This window comes from Salminus brasiliensis, chromosome 25 (genome assembly GCF_030463535.1).
Source record: "Salminus brasiliensis chromosome 25, fSalBra1.hap2, whole genome shotgun sequence".
Classification (NCBI taxonomy): Eukaryota; Metazoa; Chordata; class Actinopteri; order Characiformes; family Bryconidae; genus Salminus; species Salminus brasiliensis.
Window position 1 is genome coordinate 3,462,540 of NC_132902.1, and position 16,960 is coordinate 3,479,499.

The following is a 16,960-nucleotide window of genomic DNA, read 5'->3' on the forward strand; positions in this document are numbered from 1 at the left end:
AGGTACTTGGCGACGTTGCTTTCGGTGCCCAAACCTGCAGCCTGGACTCGACCCTTAGCCAATGATGAGGCCACTCCAGACATGGTCTTCTTTGTCTTGCGTGGTCAACGACACCAGAGCATGTAGTGAAGCCTCTGACCTCCAGACGGGGGTTAAATACACCAACGCTGGTTCTCCACTCCCCTCTTTTTTTAGGACTCTTTTAAGGTGGAGTGGTTGCGTCATCATGTCAGAGAAGCGAGACGGGGAAACTGGGATGTGTCGGTCGCTGTAAGCTTGGAAGTCAGTAGTGCTGTTCCACTGAAGTAGGCGACCTTGCTGGATGATTCATCATCTTGCCTCCTGCCTCTTGGCTTCCTCTTATCTGCATATCGGTCTGCACCGGCCCGAGCCAAAGTTTCACACCTTTATGAGGAAAGCGATTGACTAGACAGTAGCGGAGGTGAAGGTCCAATTCACACTTCACACAGCTATAGTCTCAGGAACCAGTGCATTGACACTAATATACACTACATGTCCAAATGTTTGTAGACACCCCTTCTAATCAATCCATTGTGCTAATCCACACACACATAGTTTGTCTAGTCCCTCTAGAGAAGTACGGACAATAGAATAGGACTCTGGAGCAGATAAACTTGATGAGCCTAATGCCAGGTGTGGTGCTAGAGGGGTATAAAAAAAGCTCCCAGCATTTTCAGGTACTGTTTTCAGGTTTTTGAGTGACGGCTGGCTTCTCTTTCACAATGCTTTTCAAGACTTTTTGAGTTGTGAAATCCGTCCCATGGCTGATCAACTGTGTATTTGCATAGTTACTGAACCAGCTTTACAGACAGCCAGAAAGAGCAAGGCCAATTGTGCTCTCTCGGGATCCGGCTGCTGATGGCATACCCGGGATTCGAACCAGCGATCCTCGCGTCCCCGTACAGGTAACCTTGGCACTGTGCTGTTTTCAGGTTTTTGAGTGACGGCTGGCTTCTCTTTCACAATGCTGCTCATGACTTTTCGAGTTGTGAAATCGTGCATTGCGGAACTTTGAGTGGCGCATCTGCCCACAGATGATCAACTGTGTATTTGCAGCTTTGCAGACAGTCGCCCGCTTCGACTGACGACTTAAAAGCTTAAAAGCAAACAGGCCTGTTGATAGCTAGGTAACGCCAGTTTCTTATGTGTGAACTGCTGAAATACACAATTCGAGGGCTCGCAGAGTGACCGCAGATGCCTTGCAAGCCCCCGATATAATAATATCCAGCAGGTTTAATATCTGGACCTGTTGGCGACTCTAAATCCAGCAGTGTGAAAAATGTTGTGATACTGGAAGCTAGTGCAGTGACTAGCTCCAGCCAGTGAGAAGAATCATCTGCTCATCAGTCGTGTAGTGTGCACACCACACCCACGGAAAGATTCACAATTACCGGAGTAATGCGAACCTGGCATTGGTGCACAGTACTACCTTATTATATGCAATGAATAGATAGAGCAATGAATGAATGAATGAATGAATGAATGAATGAATATAGAGCAAAGTCCCTCACAGTGATGCTGCCTTGCATTTATCTCGGAACTCGGCGCTGGGAATGACGGCACACCAAGTTAATGGACCTCCAGGTACATTCCTAATTGTACTTTATTTTGAGGAATTTCCAAAAACAGTTAGCTAAAGACTAAAAGAGTTGGACACCACAACTGGTTTGACAGTCCTTTCTGGAAAATCAATAGCAATGATCGATAGCAATGCATTCCCCACAACACGTCCCCACAGATAGAACTCGGATGGTACTGTGTGTGCACAACTGATTTCATGAGACACAACTAGATAGAAGGGCTAATAAACTGTATGACCCCACTGCTGCTATCACTGTGGATGTGCGGTGCAGCCATCCTGGATTTTTAACCCGACACCCCAGTTTAAATGGAACGTAGCGTAAGATCTGATTGTCTGCTCGTCGCTTGCCAAAATCCCAGTTGCTTGAGTGCTTCTTTCAGTATTAGTGAAACCTGGGTATTCAGTGGAAACCCAAGTGGGTCACACCTGCAATAATCCTGCTGCAACGAAGCCAATATTTTACACTGAGCAGCTGCCAAACACTCAGACTATGAGAAGAGTATAAGAAGATAGCCAAGTGTTTTCAGGTAGCTGTTTTCTACCACACCCAGAAAGGGTGGAGGTCAAGTTGAGAGGGAAAGAAATGGGAGAAGAATGCTTATAGGATTGATAGAAAGCCAAATCACCCCCCTCCCCCTTTACCTTCAGGAACATTCAGCAGTGGTGTGGTGGTGCAATGTTCTGCTAATATTGACAAAGTGCATAACTTTGAGCACCTCCGTCAGATGAGTTGCTGATTTAGTTGAGCGTGAAAATCAGAAAATCAACCCCTGTTTTTTATCAGATGGACTGTTGTCCATCTGTTTCTCTGCATGGCCTCTTTCACACAGCTGGGCCAAATGGTTACTAGAACCCATTTGCTGTGTTCAGGTAGGTAGCATGTCGGTGGTGGACCATTCTCAGCACTGCAGTGACACTCACTGACATGGTGGTGGCGAGTGTGTTAGTAGTGTGTGTCGTGCTCTATCTAGGTAGGAGGGTCTAATAGAGAGTGGACAGTGAGTGGACAGACACAGTGTTTAAACACTCTAGCAGCACTGCTGCGTCTGATCCACTCGTACCACCAGCACAACACATGCTACTAACACACCAACGGAGATCCGGTCCTTAAAATAAACGGACACATCTTTTAAATGTTGGATTAGTAGATTTTATTGGATACATCTTAATTAGCACAGAGCTGCTCAAATACACCAGACGTGCCATTGAAATAAAAACCATATAAAACCCAGTAATAATAGGGGGCAGACATACTGTAGCCATGGCGACCGCCCTTGACCTGTCTAGCTTTGTTCCTCGTTAATCTTTGTAGGTAATAGGGTTAGTAGATGCAGGCTATATGCGTTGGGTCTGGGGAGTTTTCCATTTATATGTTGGGTGTGCGTCTGTTGTCCTGGCATGCAAGTAGGATGGACATCAGCTCTTGTGGACGGGACACTCAACTGCACACAGTCAGGTACAGCCACTGTGTTGAACAGAGAAGGTTAAAGACACACACACACACACACACACACACACACACATAAACACACAAACAAACACAACACTGATTACATTAAGGTTTATTTTACTAAGGATGAAGGTCTAGGATAATAATAGGAGGATTTTACACTATAGTACACTATAGAGTTCAGACTATACTGCCCTCTGGTGGAGTATAGAGTTCAGACTATACTGCCCTCTGGTGGAGTATAGAGCTCAGACTGCACTGCCCTCTGGTGGAGTATAGAGTTCAGACTACACTGCCCTCTGGTGGAGTATAGAGTTCAGACTATACTGTCCTCTGATGGAGTATAGAATTTAGTCTACACTGCCCTCTGGTGGAGTATAGAGTTCAGACTACACTGTCCTCTGATGGAGTATAGAATTTAGTCTACACTGCCCTCTGGTGGAGTATAGAGTTCAGACTACACTGTCCTCTGATGGAGTATAGAATTTAGTCTACACTGCCCTCTAGAGGAGTATAGAGTTCAGGCTGTACTGCCCCTTTGGTGGAGTATAGAGCTCAGACTGCACTGCCCTCTGGTGGAGTATAGAGTTCAGGCTATACTGCCCTCTGGTGGAGTATAGAGTTCAGACTACACTGTCCTCTGATGGAGTATAGAATTTAGTCTACACTGCCCTCTGGTGGAGTATAGAATTTAGACTACACTGCCCTCTGGTGGAGTATAGAATTGAGACTACAGTGCCCTCTGATGGAGTATAGAGTTCAGACTGCACTGCCCTCTGGTGGAGTATAGAGTTCAGACAACACTGCCCTCTGGTGGTGGATAGAGTTCAGACTGCACTGCCCTCTGATGGAGTATAGAATTCAGACTGCACTGCCCTCTGGTTGAGCATACAGTTAAAAGTAAGCGTGGTATACCCACCTTTCCAGACATCCCCAGTATCCTGTCTGCAGGACAGAACTAGCGACTGAATCATTAAGTCTATAAACACCTGATTAAATTCATTAGCAAAAGAAATTCACCTCAGAGACGCTGAGCTTAGCCACCCCAGTCTTGTCTGGGTCAAACAGCTTGAAGGCACCTGCGTGAGAAGACTGTGTTTAATAAGCCATCAATGCCAAGGCATGATATACAGTTAAGGTTGGGAGGTTGGAACACTGTTCCAACTGTTAAGCATGGTGGTGGTAGCATCATGCTCTGGGGGCTGTTTTGCTGCCAGTGGATCTGATACAATGCACAAAGCAGGTGCAACAATGACGAAGGACGACTACCTCAGAAATCTTCAGCAGATTAGCAGTACTTCTCTACAGGGACTCGACAAGCAGTGTGTGTGCAGCAGTGGGTGCAACTTAAAGTAGTGGAATGCATCCCTTTAGAAGGGTTGTCCACAAACATTTGGACATGTAGTGTACTGAGATGTACTAAGGTAATAGCAGCAGATACGTACTCAGCATGGCCTCCAATTTGACCATGCAACTGACAAAGTTATCAAAGTCGATCTCCTCTTGTTCAGCGAATCGTGCCACCAGGGCCTGGTGCAGCTTGTTACTGAGCTGAAACCCTAGAAAAGAAGAGCAGTGGAACAGGTCACAGACCAAACTCTCTAGCCATTGTGCACCGCTGTGACGAGAGGGTCTTACTGCCTTACCAGCCACTTCCAAGGCAGGGCGTATCTCATAGGAGCTGATGGTGCCTGACTTGTCCTGGTCAAAATCCTTGAAAATTGCCTACAGAGACACAGAAACAAGACCAATTGGGGCACAGGTCAAAAGGCCTGGTTGGGCTGGGACAGTGGGTGTTGTGAGGGAGGGGGAAATAACACCACTCTGTTCAGTAAACACTCATTGGGTCTCTCACCAGCCACTTTGAGATCTTTGTCCACAGAACATGGAACTCCACCAGGCCCAGACGACCACTGGCATCTTTCTGAGGTTCAGTCAAGGATGTTCATGAGGATATTTCACAATATTTAAATTCATAGTCAGACCATCTGCCTCGTCCAATATCGCTACCATGGCATTAGCATAACCCCCTGCCGAGCTAGTCCAACATCGGAACCGCACCATTGGCACAGCCCGACTTGCTTAGTGGAAGCTAGCATCACCTTCTTGTGGCAAAATTAAAAGCTAATTGCAGGGTTTCTGTATTAAGAGCTGATGTGGAACAGCTGTGCTGGACTGTGTTTATGATATTTTATGCCATTTTAAACCCATAGCTATCCATTAGCATAGTGCTAACTGCACACCAAAGTCGTCACATAATCGCGTCAAACAGACTTGTTTTACTGGATTCCAACATTTTTTGGCAGTACATAGATAAAACGCCCTCCTTGGCGTGGTCTGAGATGACTGTGGTTTATGCATGCTAACAGTAAGCTACTACTGAGTGCATGTCAGTGTGGAGTATTCAAAATGTGAGCTAGCCAGCTAGCTAGGCCCTGAAGGAGCAAAGCATGGTTGGGGTCTGGTGGTATCAGATGCTGCTTGAGGAAAACATGAGACCATCTGTCCAAAAACTGAATAGCTGAAGCGAGGTGGACTATGCAACATGACAATGACTCCACCATGTAATGGCTCAAAAGAAAAAATCAGAGCATCACAAAGCCCGACAGATTCTGCATGGAGGAGGAGTGGGAACAGCGTTCTCCCAGCTGATGTAGGAACTAGATTTTGATATGTCCATATTTCTTAGAAGTAAAAAAAGTGTTAAATAGTGTGTCCTAATTTTTTTGTAATTTTCTTTTCGACTGTAGACGCCTTGTATTCTTCCGAATCCCTCCCTTCACTGAAGTGTGAGAAAAATATTATTAACTGTGAGACCCTTTAAAGCCGGAGCTGTTGTCGTGGGAGATGGCTGGATGACTGGTTGAGTGTATGAGGAAGGATACATCCAGGAGATCCACTATAGACTTGCACACCTCCAAACTGAAACCATCCGTCTTCAGGTCGGTGACTAAAAAACACAAGAGAAGAGGGTTGCACCATTCATCCGCTCACTCTCCGCTCACTTTCCCAGAACGAGATTAAGCCTAGTCCTAGACTAAATTATACTTTCAATGGAGAATCACCATTCAGAATGCTCTGTAGTCCAAGACTAGGCTTAATCCCAGCCTTGATGTTTGTATGATCTCTAGTACCCAGTACCCAGTACCCAAATCTTTGTGCGTTATCTCATCCCATCCGTTTTTCCAAGACATTGCAGATAGGATACCATAGCAACCACCTAGAAATACCCTAAACATACCAGAGAACTGTGTGCGAAGCTGGTTTTGGATGATCTAAGCTGGTCTTTGAAGGCCAAGGTGGCTGAAATACTGGTCATCCAGGCACATTCACATACGCTATGCTGCTAAGCCTTCCCAAAAGAGCTAACACCCTTGATGCAGATGTTCACAAGCAGATGTTTGGCTAATTTGTTTTTTAGTAATACTCAGCTGTCTTACATTGGGATGCTACAGAGTTCAGGATGGTCCTCAGTACATCTGCAGATATCTCCTTATTCTAAAGAGAGAGTGAAAGAGATTAACTGCGGCAAGGAAACACACCTTAAACCAGTAAGCCAGTAAAAAAACAGTTAGAAACAATCCTACCTGTCCAGCAAGTTTAGCAAACAGGTCTCTGAATGAAGGCTCAATGTCTTGCTGAGTAATCTCCCTCTACAACAGTTCATTCAAGCAAAATTCAGAACATTACAACAGTCAGATGCAATAACATCACCACATCTCTTTCACAAACATGGTTCCTTATGGTATTGCTCAAAGAACCACATGTTGCACCTTCATTTTTTAAGAGTGTATGTATTAGCATTGATGCTAGGAGGCTAAAAATGGCAAAAACACTACAATTTAGCAGCACAAACATTGACATGTTTATTAAATATATGTTTTACTGTACAAAGACTTTTGTACAGAAATTGTGTGTTTTCGGTAAGTAGGGAAAGTTGCTACTTCAGATAAGCTAATGAGCTAGCTAACAGTGCTAACCGATAAAATAGGCCTAGAGAGGACTCCTATTCCTCTTTATGAGGTATTTTCTGTAATTTTTCAAATTTGTCAAAGAAATACTTTTTTACTAATGGTGTCAATCGATTAAAAAGTTTAATCTCGTCAATTATAACAATAATATATTTAATGTTTTTTAAATGTAATATATTTATAGTTAAAATGCTAGCTAGCACGTCCATGAATATTTGGGCAGGAGAACAAGTAATTAAATTGGCTTAAGGAATCCAGCTTGTTTTTCCAGTATCTCAGTGTAGTTTAGAGAACTTTAGCCTTGAACATCAAAAGTTCAGACACAGAAGCTTTAATAGAGAAAATGCTTCAACAACTTTTTAAAAGAAATATATTTAAATAAATACATTTATCCATATAAAGATAAATGGATGATTTTAACACCACTAACCGGATCCCCCTCCGGTTAGTGTCCATCACTCAGCTCAGTACAGTGAGTATCAGAACACAGCAGAGCTAGCAAACACCGCTAATGACACTGGGCTCCACAGTGCTGTTCAGAATTCATAATATCTTTCAGCTGGTTCTTGGAGTCCAGCAAAGATTTTAAGATGTGGTTGATTCCCAAATGCTTGGAAAGGCTCATGTGGCATCCAGCCCTAACCTTGATTGGTGATCACTCAGTTGTGATAAAAGATCATCTGTGGTTGGTATCGCCCCCAAAAACCCAATCGGTTCATCTCTAATTTCAACATGTAACTGTAAGAGAGTGCCCCCCTATCAGGACCCTTACCTGATTATCAAGGGTGAATGACACCTGATTGTCCACCTCTCTAAAATATATGAGAAAGATAAGACAGCGTTACAGCATTTCAGCAACAGAGTTTATTAACTTATATATGATTTTCAATTAAAAAAATATTTTATTCCAAGCCATTTTGGAGCACTTCTATTGGTCTATTCATCAGGAAATTGAGGCATGGTATGAAGAACAACAGCCGGATTCACATTATGTCAGAAAGTGACACACGTCAAAAATGGAGATAAAACGTTTTTGTGTGACAGCAACAGTAAATAAAAGTCACCTACTCTGTCTTGGTCTGTTTCTCAGTGAAGACCCTGAGAATGAAGTCAGCTTCCTTCCCATGATTGAAGGTGGAGGGAATGATCACATAATCTCCTGGCGGCAAGCAGAATCTTGCGCTCACCTCCCGACTGTTGATGAAAGTCTTGGATCTTTCACATGCATTGTTACGCTGTAAAAAGTCCTTTGTCAGACGCTGGCTCTGGGAACTGCATACCTACGGCACATAAACACAAATCAGGGTTTGTTACCAGTCAGGCGTAGTGGGCAGCTGACTGTGCCATTTGTTTGTTATTAGTATAAAATGAAAGTAATTAAGTAAGTTGTTGTTGCCACTAAAAACTTAACCCCGCAATTAGCTAAGGCTATGTTCAGACTGTCCTGTACTGTTATTACTGTTACCTTGGTTGTAGATCTGCACAAAATCTGCCATTTCCATTCCTTTACTACTGACCTTGTAGATGGCAAAGCCAATGGCCTGGCCTTGATTGCAGCGGCGGCGGCTGTCTTTCTGCATCAGTGCCACCAGGAAGCTGCAGGCCACTTCATTGTCTACAGGATCATCGTCCTCCTCCAGTAGGGTGATCCTATACTGTGGGTTTATCCAGAACGTTTCTGAAAAAAGAGAAGGAAGTCAGGGAAGCTTTGGCTTAAATAGATTTATGAGTGTTTTTCTCAATTGCACAATTGCATCATGTCATGCCGATAGTGGCAGTTCTGCAGTTCTGCAGCCGGAAACTACAGCCTTTGTGATGAAAGAGGTCAATGGAGAATGGTCAGACTGGCTGGAGCTGACAGAAAGGCTACAGTAACTCAGATAACCATTCTGTATGACTGTGGAGAGCAGAAAAGCATATCAGAATTCTCAACGATTCTCACGGCCTCAGCAGCAGAAGACCACGACTCACCAACACTGGACCATTAAAGACTGGTGAAACATAGCCTGGTCTGATGAATGTGGATTTTTGCTGAGGAACATAGATGTAGAGTCAGAATTTGGCCTTGACAGCTTGGATCTATGGCTCCAATCTGCCTAGCCTATTAGAGTTTTGTTGATGACCATGTGCATCCCTTCATGGTCACATTTGCCTGTTCTCTAACGGCTACTTCCAGGATGGCGATGCACCAAAGTCGTCGAAGTCACAAAGCAGAAGTCGTCTCAAGCTGGTTTTATGACAGAGACCATATGAATACGATACTACTGGCTTCCAGTAGCTGCTGCCCGCATCAGATTCAAAACCTTGATGTTGGCCTACAAAGCTAAGACTGGACCAGCCAGCCCCTCTGTACTTGATGGCGATGGTCAAAAGCCAATCTGCACCAAGAGCCCTTCCAGCTTCAAGTACGGCTCGGTTCGACCCACCATCCTTTAAGATCCACGGAAGACGATCGTCCAGACTTTTTACTGTCCTGCACCAAAGTGGTGGAACGAACTTCCCCTGGGTGTCCGAACAGCAGAGTCCAACGCTTGCTGTCTTCAAACCCAGACTGAAGGCCCTCCTCTTGGCGAATAGTACTTGGGCGAATAGTAGAGTGTTCACCTTACTGACTTGTGATTAGTAGAGTCTAAGATTAGAGGTATCTTTGTATTTTTAGTCCTCCGTGGTCGTCCGGGTACCGTATATTAATCCGGTAGAACACCACTGGGTTATGGTAGACCTTGAGGAATTGATGCAATCATGTCAAAATGGACCAGAATCTCAAAGGAATGTTGTTTTTTTTGTTAGTATCTTGGCATGGAGAATCCATGTTTTACCAAAGACTCAGTACAGATAGAGTAAAGGCACCTCTGTTATTAGCACAGCCACCGGCTGTAGAGCCCATCCTCCAGCTGCCCTCAAACTGCTGAAGGGTCCACTTGCCGACGCGATCGCTGCCCGAACTGTCTGGAGTCAGGTTGCAGATCTCCACCCTCGAGTACTGCTTCTTATAGTCTGAATATGCCATCCTGGACAGATAAACAAATGACAGGAAGTCTTGCACAGCTCCAGGACTTGGAATTGGCAGCGTCTGACAGTGAGACCTCGTTCATTGAGTACACTCACCAGAACTCCCCATCCTCGGCAGAGTAATTGAGTTTGTTCTTCTCCTGGGGCAGGACACTGTCCCACTCCTTGGAACTGAGGACAACAACAACAGGTTCTGAGCAAGACAGCATCATCCAAGGTCTCATTCATCAGTATCGCACAGTAAGGTTGACGGACACACTCACTTATCACTCCAAGCTCCGTTCCACTCCTTGTTACCCCAGGGGTTCCTGAGGCGCACCAGTGGCACCCGAGTCCCACCCACATTAACCTGCAGGAAATAGATAAAGGTCAGCAAAATGGATGGGCTTGGAACCAGAGGGTTGCTGGTTCAATCCCCTGGACCAGCATGAAGGGGAGGGGGGGCTGTAAAGGTGCTTCCTTATTTTTCTATCTCCTTTGTATCATTTGCACCATTGCGCCATTGTCAAACACCTAACTTGCTTGAGTGGTCCAGTGGACTGAGGCGCTGCCACTATGATCTGAGCATCGAAACGAGCAATGGGAACATCTGCACGGAGGCAGGCAGGCATTGGCAACCCGTCCCCGTGCCCAACTCTGCGTACTACACCAACCTCCAACTCTGTTGCGCACCAAAAAAGTGCTTGAGCAGGTGAGGTGGGTCTCGGCCCACTTGTTTGGTGTGTACCAGAGAGTACCAGAAAGGCAGGACCGCACAAACGGATGAAGTATGAACACTAGGCCTAAGTGATGAGGATGTATATACTCCATTTGTCATGTGAAGCCTGTCCCTCAAACTGACCGATGTGTTGTGTTGCTGTGTGTAGGAACGTTTGAGTTGTGACTGACCTCCTGTGCCCCTGTGATGGAGTAGGCGTGTCTCTTGACCAGTTTCTCTCGAGTCACAGCCTCCATTTCATGATCACTGCCCTGCTCGGAAAGGTAACCCACAGATTATTCCTGGTCAAGTCAGAATATTACTATCATCATATCAATGTATGTCCAGCCTGCTAAAACACGCAGCTGAAGACCAGCTTCTGTTGATCTCTAGTTGCAGATGGTCTACGCTGGACATACCTAGTGCTGGTAAGCTAGGTAGTTGACCAGCATAGTGTATGTTGCATTTGATTTTGCTCTTGCTGGTTAAGCAACTTGGTCATGCTGGTCACACTGGTTGTCTAGCTTGGTCAGGCTGATCATGTTTGTAGACTAGCTAAACTGCCAAGCTCAAATGAAAACATACATACCCTAAACAAGCTCTTAAAGGTTGATAATGATGGTCATGATGGTATAACAAAATGGATATGCTGTTTAACCAGCTTGGTCTTGCTGGTCTTGTCGTTCAACCATCTAGACCATGATCTAAACCATCAAACTCAAACGAAAACATACCCTTTGCTGGTCCAGAGCTAAGAGCTCTTGAAGGTTGATCATGATGGTCATGATGGTAGAACAAAATGGATATGCTGTTTAACCGGCATGGTCTTGCTGGTCTTGTCGGTCGACCAGCTTGGTCATGCTGGTCATACCGGTGATCTAGCTTGGTCAGGTTGATCATGCTTGTAGACCATGGTCTAAACCATCAAACTCAAACAAAAATATACCCTGTGCTGGTCCAGAGCTAAGAGCTTGAGCTAGCCAGACTGTTTTGCATTTTATTTGGTCATGCTGGTCAACCAGCTTGGTGATGCTGGTCATGATGGTAGAACACAGTGGTCATACTGGTGGTCTAGCTTGGTGGGGTTGATAATGTTTGTAGACCAGCTAAACCATCAAACTCAAACAAAAACATACCCTATGCTGTTCAAGGTTAACCAGGCTGTTTCTTTAGCAGGAAAGATTTCTTTAACCTAATACCTAAACCTCTGAACTGGTAGTTAAGTCTTGGTGTCAGTCCTACATTTACAGCATACTTACATTTATAGAGGAGCACAGTAGAGAGCCACGACTCAGGGCCTGCTTCATGATGTTAAACAGGTTAGAAGGAGCTTTGTCGAGCTCATACTCTTCGATGATGCCTCCGGTAAAGTCCTCAAAAGCTTCACTAGCCAAGCCTCCATCAAGAGCCTTGTAGCTGCCGTTCACCCTGAAGCGCAACGAGAGACACCTTCTGAGCAGTGGAGTGGAGATGGATGGATGGATGATATATGGAGCTACTGGCCCAGCAGTCTTGGCAAGCTAGCTGACCAGTAGGCCAGAAGATGCTGGTCTATGGTAGTTCCTCAAATTGCAACAATTCTCAAATAAATCCAGCAAACTGGTTTAAGGTTATGGTGAAGAATGATGGTGAGCCCCAAAGCAAGATGACTACCACCACCATGCTTACCAGTTTTGTGTTTTCTTACGAAGGTGTTTCAGTACTCACTTAGCGTAGGCCTTCTCCAGTAGTGCGCTCCAGAACTCATTGCTGTCAGCTGAATGAACGAACAACAGCTGTCCATTTCTGGTGGGCAGCAAATCGTCAACGACAACATCCACCCACTGCCCGTACTGCCATAGCTGTGGAGAGGGGAGAAGGTTTCATGAAACATCAGCACTAGTCGAGTCTGTTGGTGCAGTGTACCAGTTCCACTGGCAGCAAGACAACCACCAGTGCACGATGCTACCGCCACCATGCTTAACAGCTGGTACAGTGTGACTTTGTCTTTGTCCATGTGGTTCAGCAGCAAACTTTAGTGGAGCTGTAGACGGTAATACTGATGTCCCAGCAGCTTCCATTTCATGGAAGACCTGTGCCCTGGTGGTTCTTGGGTTGTTCCTGACATACGGACCAATTTCTTTTCAGCTGAGGGCAACATGTTTGTAGACCAGCTAAACTGTCAATGACCTTCCAGACCTTGGCAAAGTAGCTTCACCTCCCATTACCTTCATTTGTTCTTCTGTACAATGGTTTGAACGGAAGTTGTTCAGACATGGCTCCCAGAGTCATTCTTGACCTACAATCATCCTTCTCAGACCTGGACTGAGCTCCTTGGACTTTCTTATTATATACTGCTCACATCAGATTCAAAACCCTGACGTTGGTTTACAAGCCAAGCCTGGACCAGCCCCTCCGTACTTGATGGTGACGGTCAAAAGCCGATCAGCACCAAGAGCCCTTCCAGTTTCCATTACGACCCAGCTTGACCCACCATCCTTTAAAATCCACAGAAGACAAGTATCCAGGCTTTTTCTGTTCTTCATCGAAGTGGGGGAACAAACTTCCCCAGACAGAAGCCCCTTCTCTTGGGCGAAGTATAGAGTATGTTGGTCTCCAGACTGACTTCTGTATTTAAGAGTGTCTAAGCTTAGATGGATCTTCAGGACTGTAGCCGATACAAACTAGCTAAGGGTCTTGTCTGAGTAAACAGTGAAGCTCTTTTGCAGTTCGCTCTGGAGAATAGCATTGGCTAAAGGCCCTAAATGTAAATGTAAATTCTGGGTTAAGAGGAAATCCAATGAGATCAAGCCCTTTTTTATGTGGGTACAGAGAAGCAACTAACTGGAGCCAATCATGATCACTAACAGGAAGTTAGGAGGCAAAACCTCCCACCAGAACTGTATGTGTGACGGTTTTGGCACTTTCCATGCCTCACTTTGAAAACTGTATGGACAAAAGTAATGGAACACCTGCCCATTCTTTGTTTTTTTGGGAGAAATTTAAAATAAAATAAAAAATGTTACTGAGATCAGGATGTTGATTGATTCTAAGACTATAAGATGATTGACAGTACAGTAGGATTTTTCTTATTTTGAGAAATCCTATGACGTCAGATCGTCTTGAATCTACAAAATTAAAAGTAGAGTCTGACCTGAAAGTGAAAGATGCCGGCGTAGTCCTCCGCAAAGCTCTGCTCAGGGTAAATCACACGCTCCAGGATTTCTTGGTTCAGAGTTAAAGAGGCAATGGCCGCCATCAACCAGCAGTCACCTGGGGGTTCAGATCGGGTAGCCATTAGCTTAGAGAGCTAACTTTAGTTTAGATAGGCCTTTGAATGTGACGGTTGTGTCCTGTACAGGAGGGTGGTTCAGTGTAGATTAGCTTACGTTCGCTATAATTATTATTATAATATGAACTGTATAATTATATTATACAATTAATATATATATGTTATTTAATATTAATTGTATAAATATTATTATATATTATAATATTATACTTTTTTTATATTATTTACAAAATAAAAATATTTTTACTGTGTTTATTATATGTAATTCCCAGCATTATTTTAAATAACTCATCCAAGTTAGCGTGATTAATTATCTTAAATTAAAACGTCTTTTTTTTTTTTCATTTTATGCCACTATTAAAGGTCAGATCTGCAGAACTTATCATCTAAATAATGCAGAGGGTTTACTTATAAATCACTCCTGTATAATGTCCTCCACTTACCCAGGTCTCCTTGGCAGATGTCGGTCCTTGTGGCCCCACCCACGATGAACTTGGGATCTGGGCACAGGTCCTTCACAACACAGTAAGCAAAAGGATTTCAGCACAGTGGCCTTCAGGTCTGTGTGTTTACTGTTTACATCACTACTAGGTCAGTTTAGCTGGACTACAAATGAAAAACATGGGTAAATGGTGAGCAGGTTCGAGCTCTACTGTGGGCCGAGCTAGACCTTGACCTCCTAATCCGGCGTCCTATGGGTGAAGAGTCCACATTATTTTCCTACAGTACCACTAGGTCTAGGTCAAAAATAAAGTCATCTTGGGTTCGCCTGATTTTCTCGACTCTTACCTTGGGTCTTTTCCATTCAACGTCCTGGTTTATGCCCAGGGAACTGGGGTCGGCTGGGAAGGCAGGGTCACGAAACAGCTGCTGGGATTTCTGACACTTTTTCTTCAGCGCCTCAAAGTCTTGACTGAGGTACTTGGCGGCGTTGCTCTTGGTGCCCAACCCTGCAGCCTGGGCTCGATCCTTGGCCAAGGTGGAGACGACCTGAGGCATGGTCCCTGTCTTGTGTGGTAATTACCAAGCACACAGTGAAATAGTGAAGCGTCTGATTTCCACAAGCCATTTAAATACCCTTGTATCTCTCCTCCCCTCTTAGTTGCGTGACAGATACGGTCTGTCTGGAATGCCTTGTTGAGCGTTTAGGTTTGAGGAATTGGAGAAGAAAAAGCAAAATGAAAATGGTACTGTGGATTTTGTAGTGCTTAGGCTCTTGATCTTTGGGAGAACAAGGAAGAAAGGCTAAAAAGGCTAAACACTAACACTTTATTTGCTTAAAGGGTTTTTGGCATAGACGGTAATGCTTTTGTTGGTGGTTCCACCAAAAAGCGGCAAAAAGGGATTCCGCCATCTTTATGAAGAGTTTTTTCAGTAATGCACAAACCTTACAGAACTTTCTGAGTGCACTACAGCTGCGGGATTATCTACACAGCAAAAACCTGCAATCTTAATAAGCCAGAAAATGTGTCTGTGAGGACAAGAAGGCCGATTTGCCTTTCTCCTGAATGCTGGACCCCCATTGATCCCCTCAGTAACACTACTAGATGCACTTCGATTTTCTTGCGTGTCACATTTCTGATACCAAGCTGAGGACAAGCCCATTCAGGCACATACAGATCTTATCTCTATAAGGAATATAGGAGTCTGGGATCTTCTGAATATTTTGTCATATCATGTCAATATACAGCAGATACTGTACCACAGAAACCTCTACCCCAGACAGGCCTGATCACAGAAGGATAATTTCAGTCTATGACCCATAACAGACATCAATTCCATGGAATTATTGAGGTTTAATTGAGGTTGATTTGACAAAATCAAAAACTTACCCACACACACTTAGACAATTATTCAGTGGTGCTGAAAGCTCCAGAATTTACCGCGCCTAGGCCAAGACCTCTTAGCTTCCTGTTAGTGATCATGATTGACTACAGCTGATAGCGTACACACAGTATACAATGGGCCAGTGAGCTCGACTGCAGATCTGTAACCTGTACAAAAAATCAGGTGGTAGTAACTGGGCTCTGGGCTCAGGGCTCAGGGCCTCAGACTTTGAGAAGACTGCAGTACAGTGCAGCGAGTGTCTCGTTGAGAGTGTGAAAAATGGGTTACAAAGCAAATGTTAATAATTGGCTTAATGGTGTCAATGAATGTGGGTGTGGCCAAATACTATTTTTTTTAGATTAGATTAGATTTAACTTTATTGTCATTGTGCTGAGTACAGGTACAAAGCCGCCAACGAAATGCAGTTGACATTCAACCAAAATACAGTATTATTTACATAAAGGGCAAAATAGAAATTACTATTTTATTACACAGTTTGGGGATTTTGGAAATGTGGTGGTATATAAATAAGATATACACATATATATAAATAGAATATATAGAAAAATTGTGAGTATGCTCTGAATGGTACAGCAGTAGAAGTCCACCAGTCTTCTGGGACAGTCTTCTTGAAGCTCCGTTAGAAATAAAGACGCTTTTGCGCCTTTTTGACCATGCTGGAGGAGTTCAGTGACCAGGTGAGATCCTCCCAAATGTGAATGCCAAGGAACTTGAAGTCAGACACATATTCTTCCTCAGCTCCACTGATGTGGACTGGAGTGTGTGCCTGGTTCCTTGTTCTCTCAAAGTCCACGATGATCTCTTTGGTTTACTGGGTGTTGAGTGCCAGGTTATTGTCATCGCACCAGGCAGCCAAGTGCTGCACCTCGTCCCCGTAGGCCGTCTCATCGTCACCTCTGATCAGACCTATCACCGTGGTGTCATCCGCGAACTTGATTATGGCGTTAGAGCCATAAACAGGAAAACAGGAGGGGGCTCAGAACGCAGCCTTGTGGCACGCCAGTGTTTAGAGAGATGGTGGAGGAGACGAGTTTGAAAGGCTGAACTAAAGTCGATGAACAGCATTCTGACATATTCAGTGGTTTAATGGTGGCGGTCTTAAAGATGT

At 44.4% G+C, this 16,960-nt stretch overlaps 1 protein-coding gene across 1 annotated transcript; it reads right to left on the reverse strand.

Annotated features, from left to right (window-relative positions):
- Window positions 1–4,055: 4,055 nt before the first annotated feature.
- On the reverse strand, window positions 4,056–15,003 carry LOC140547740 (calpain-1 catalytic subunit-like). Its single transcript, XM_072670874.1, has 19 exons — window positions 14,794–15,003; window positions 14,448–14,517; window positions 13,867–13,985; window positions 12,441–12,574; window positions 11,993–12,161; window positions 10,925–11,008; window positions 10,300–10,385; window positions 10,133–10,207; window positions 9,875–10,035; window positions 8,542–8,702; window positions 8,093–8,304; window positions 7,797–7,836; window positions 6,641–6,706; window positions 6,494–6,551; window positions 5,939–6,003; window positions 4,909–4,977; window positions 4,700–4,778; window positions 4,499–4,612; window positions 4,056–4,132 (listed from the first exon to the last, which is right to left on the reverse strand). Exons 1-19 carry the CDS (start codon window positions 15,001–15,003, stop codon window positions 4,056–4,058), a joined length of 2,049 nt encoding a protein of 682 aa, XP_072526975.1.
- Window positions 15,004–16,960: the final 1,957 nt, after the last annotated feature.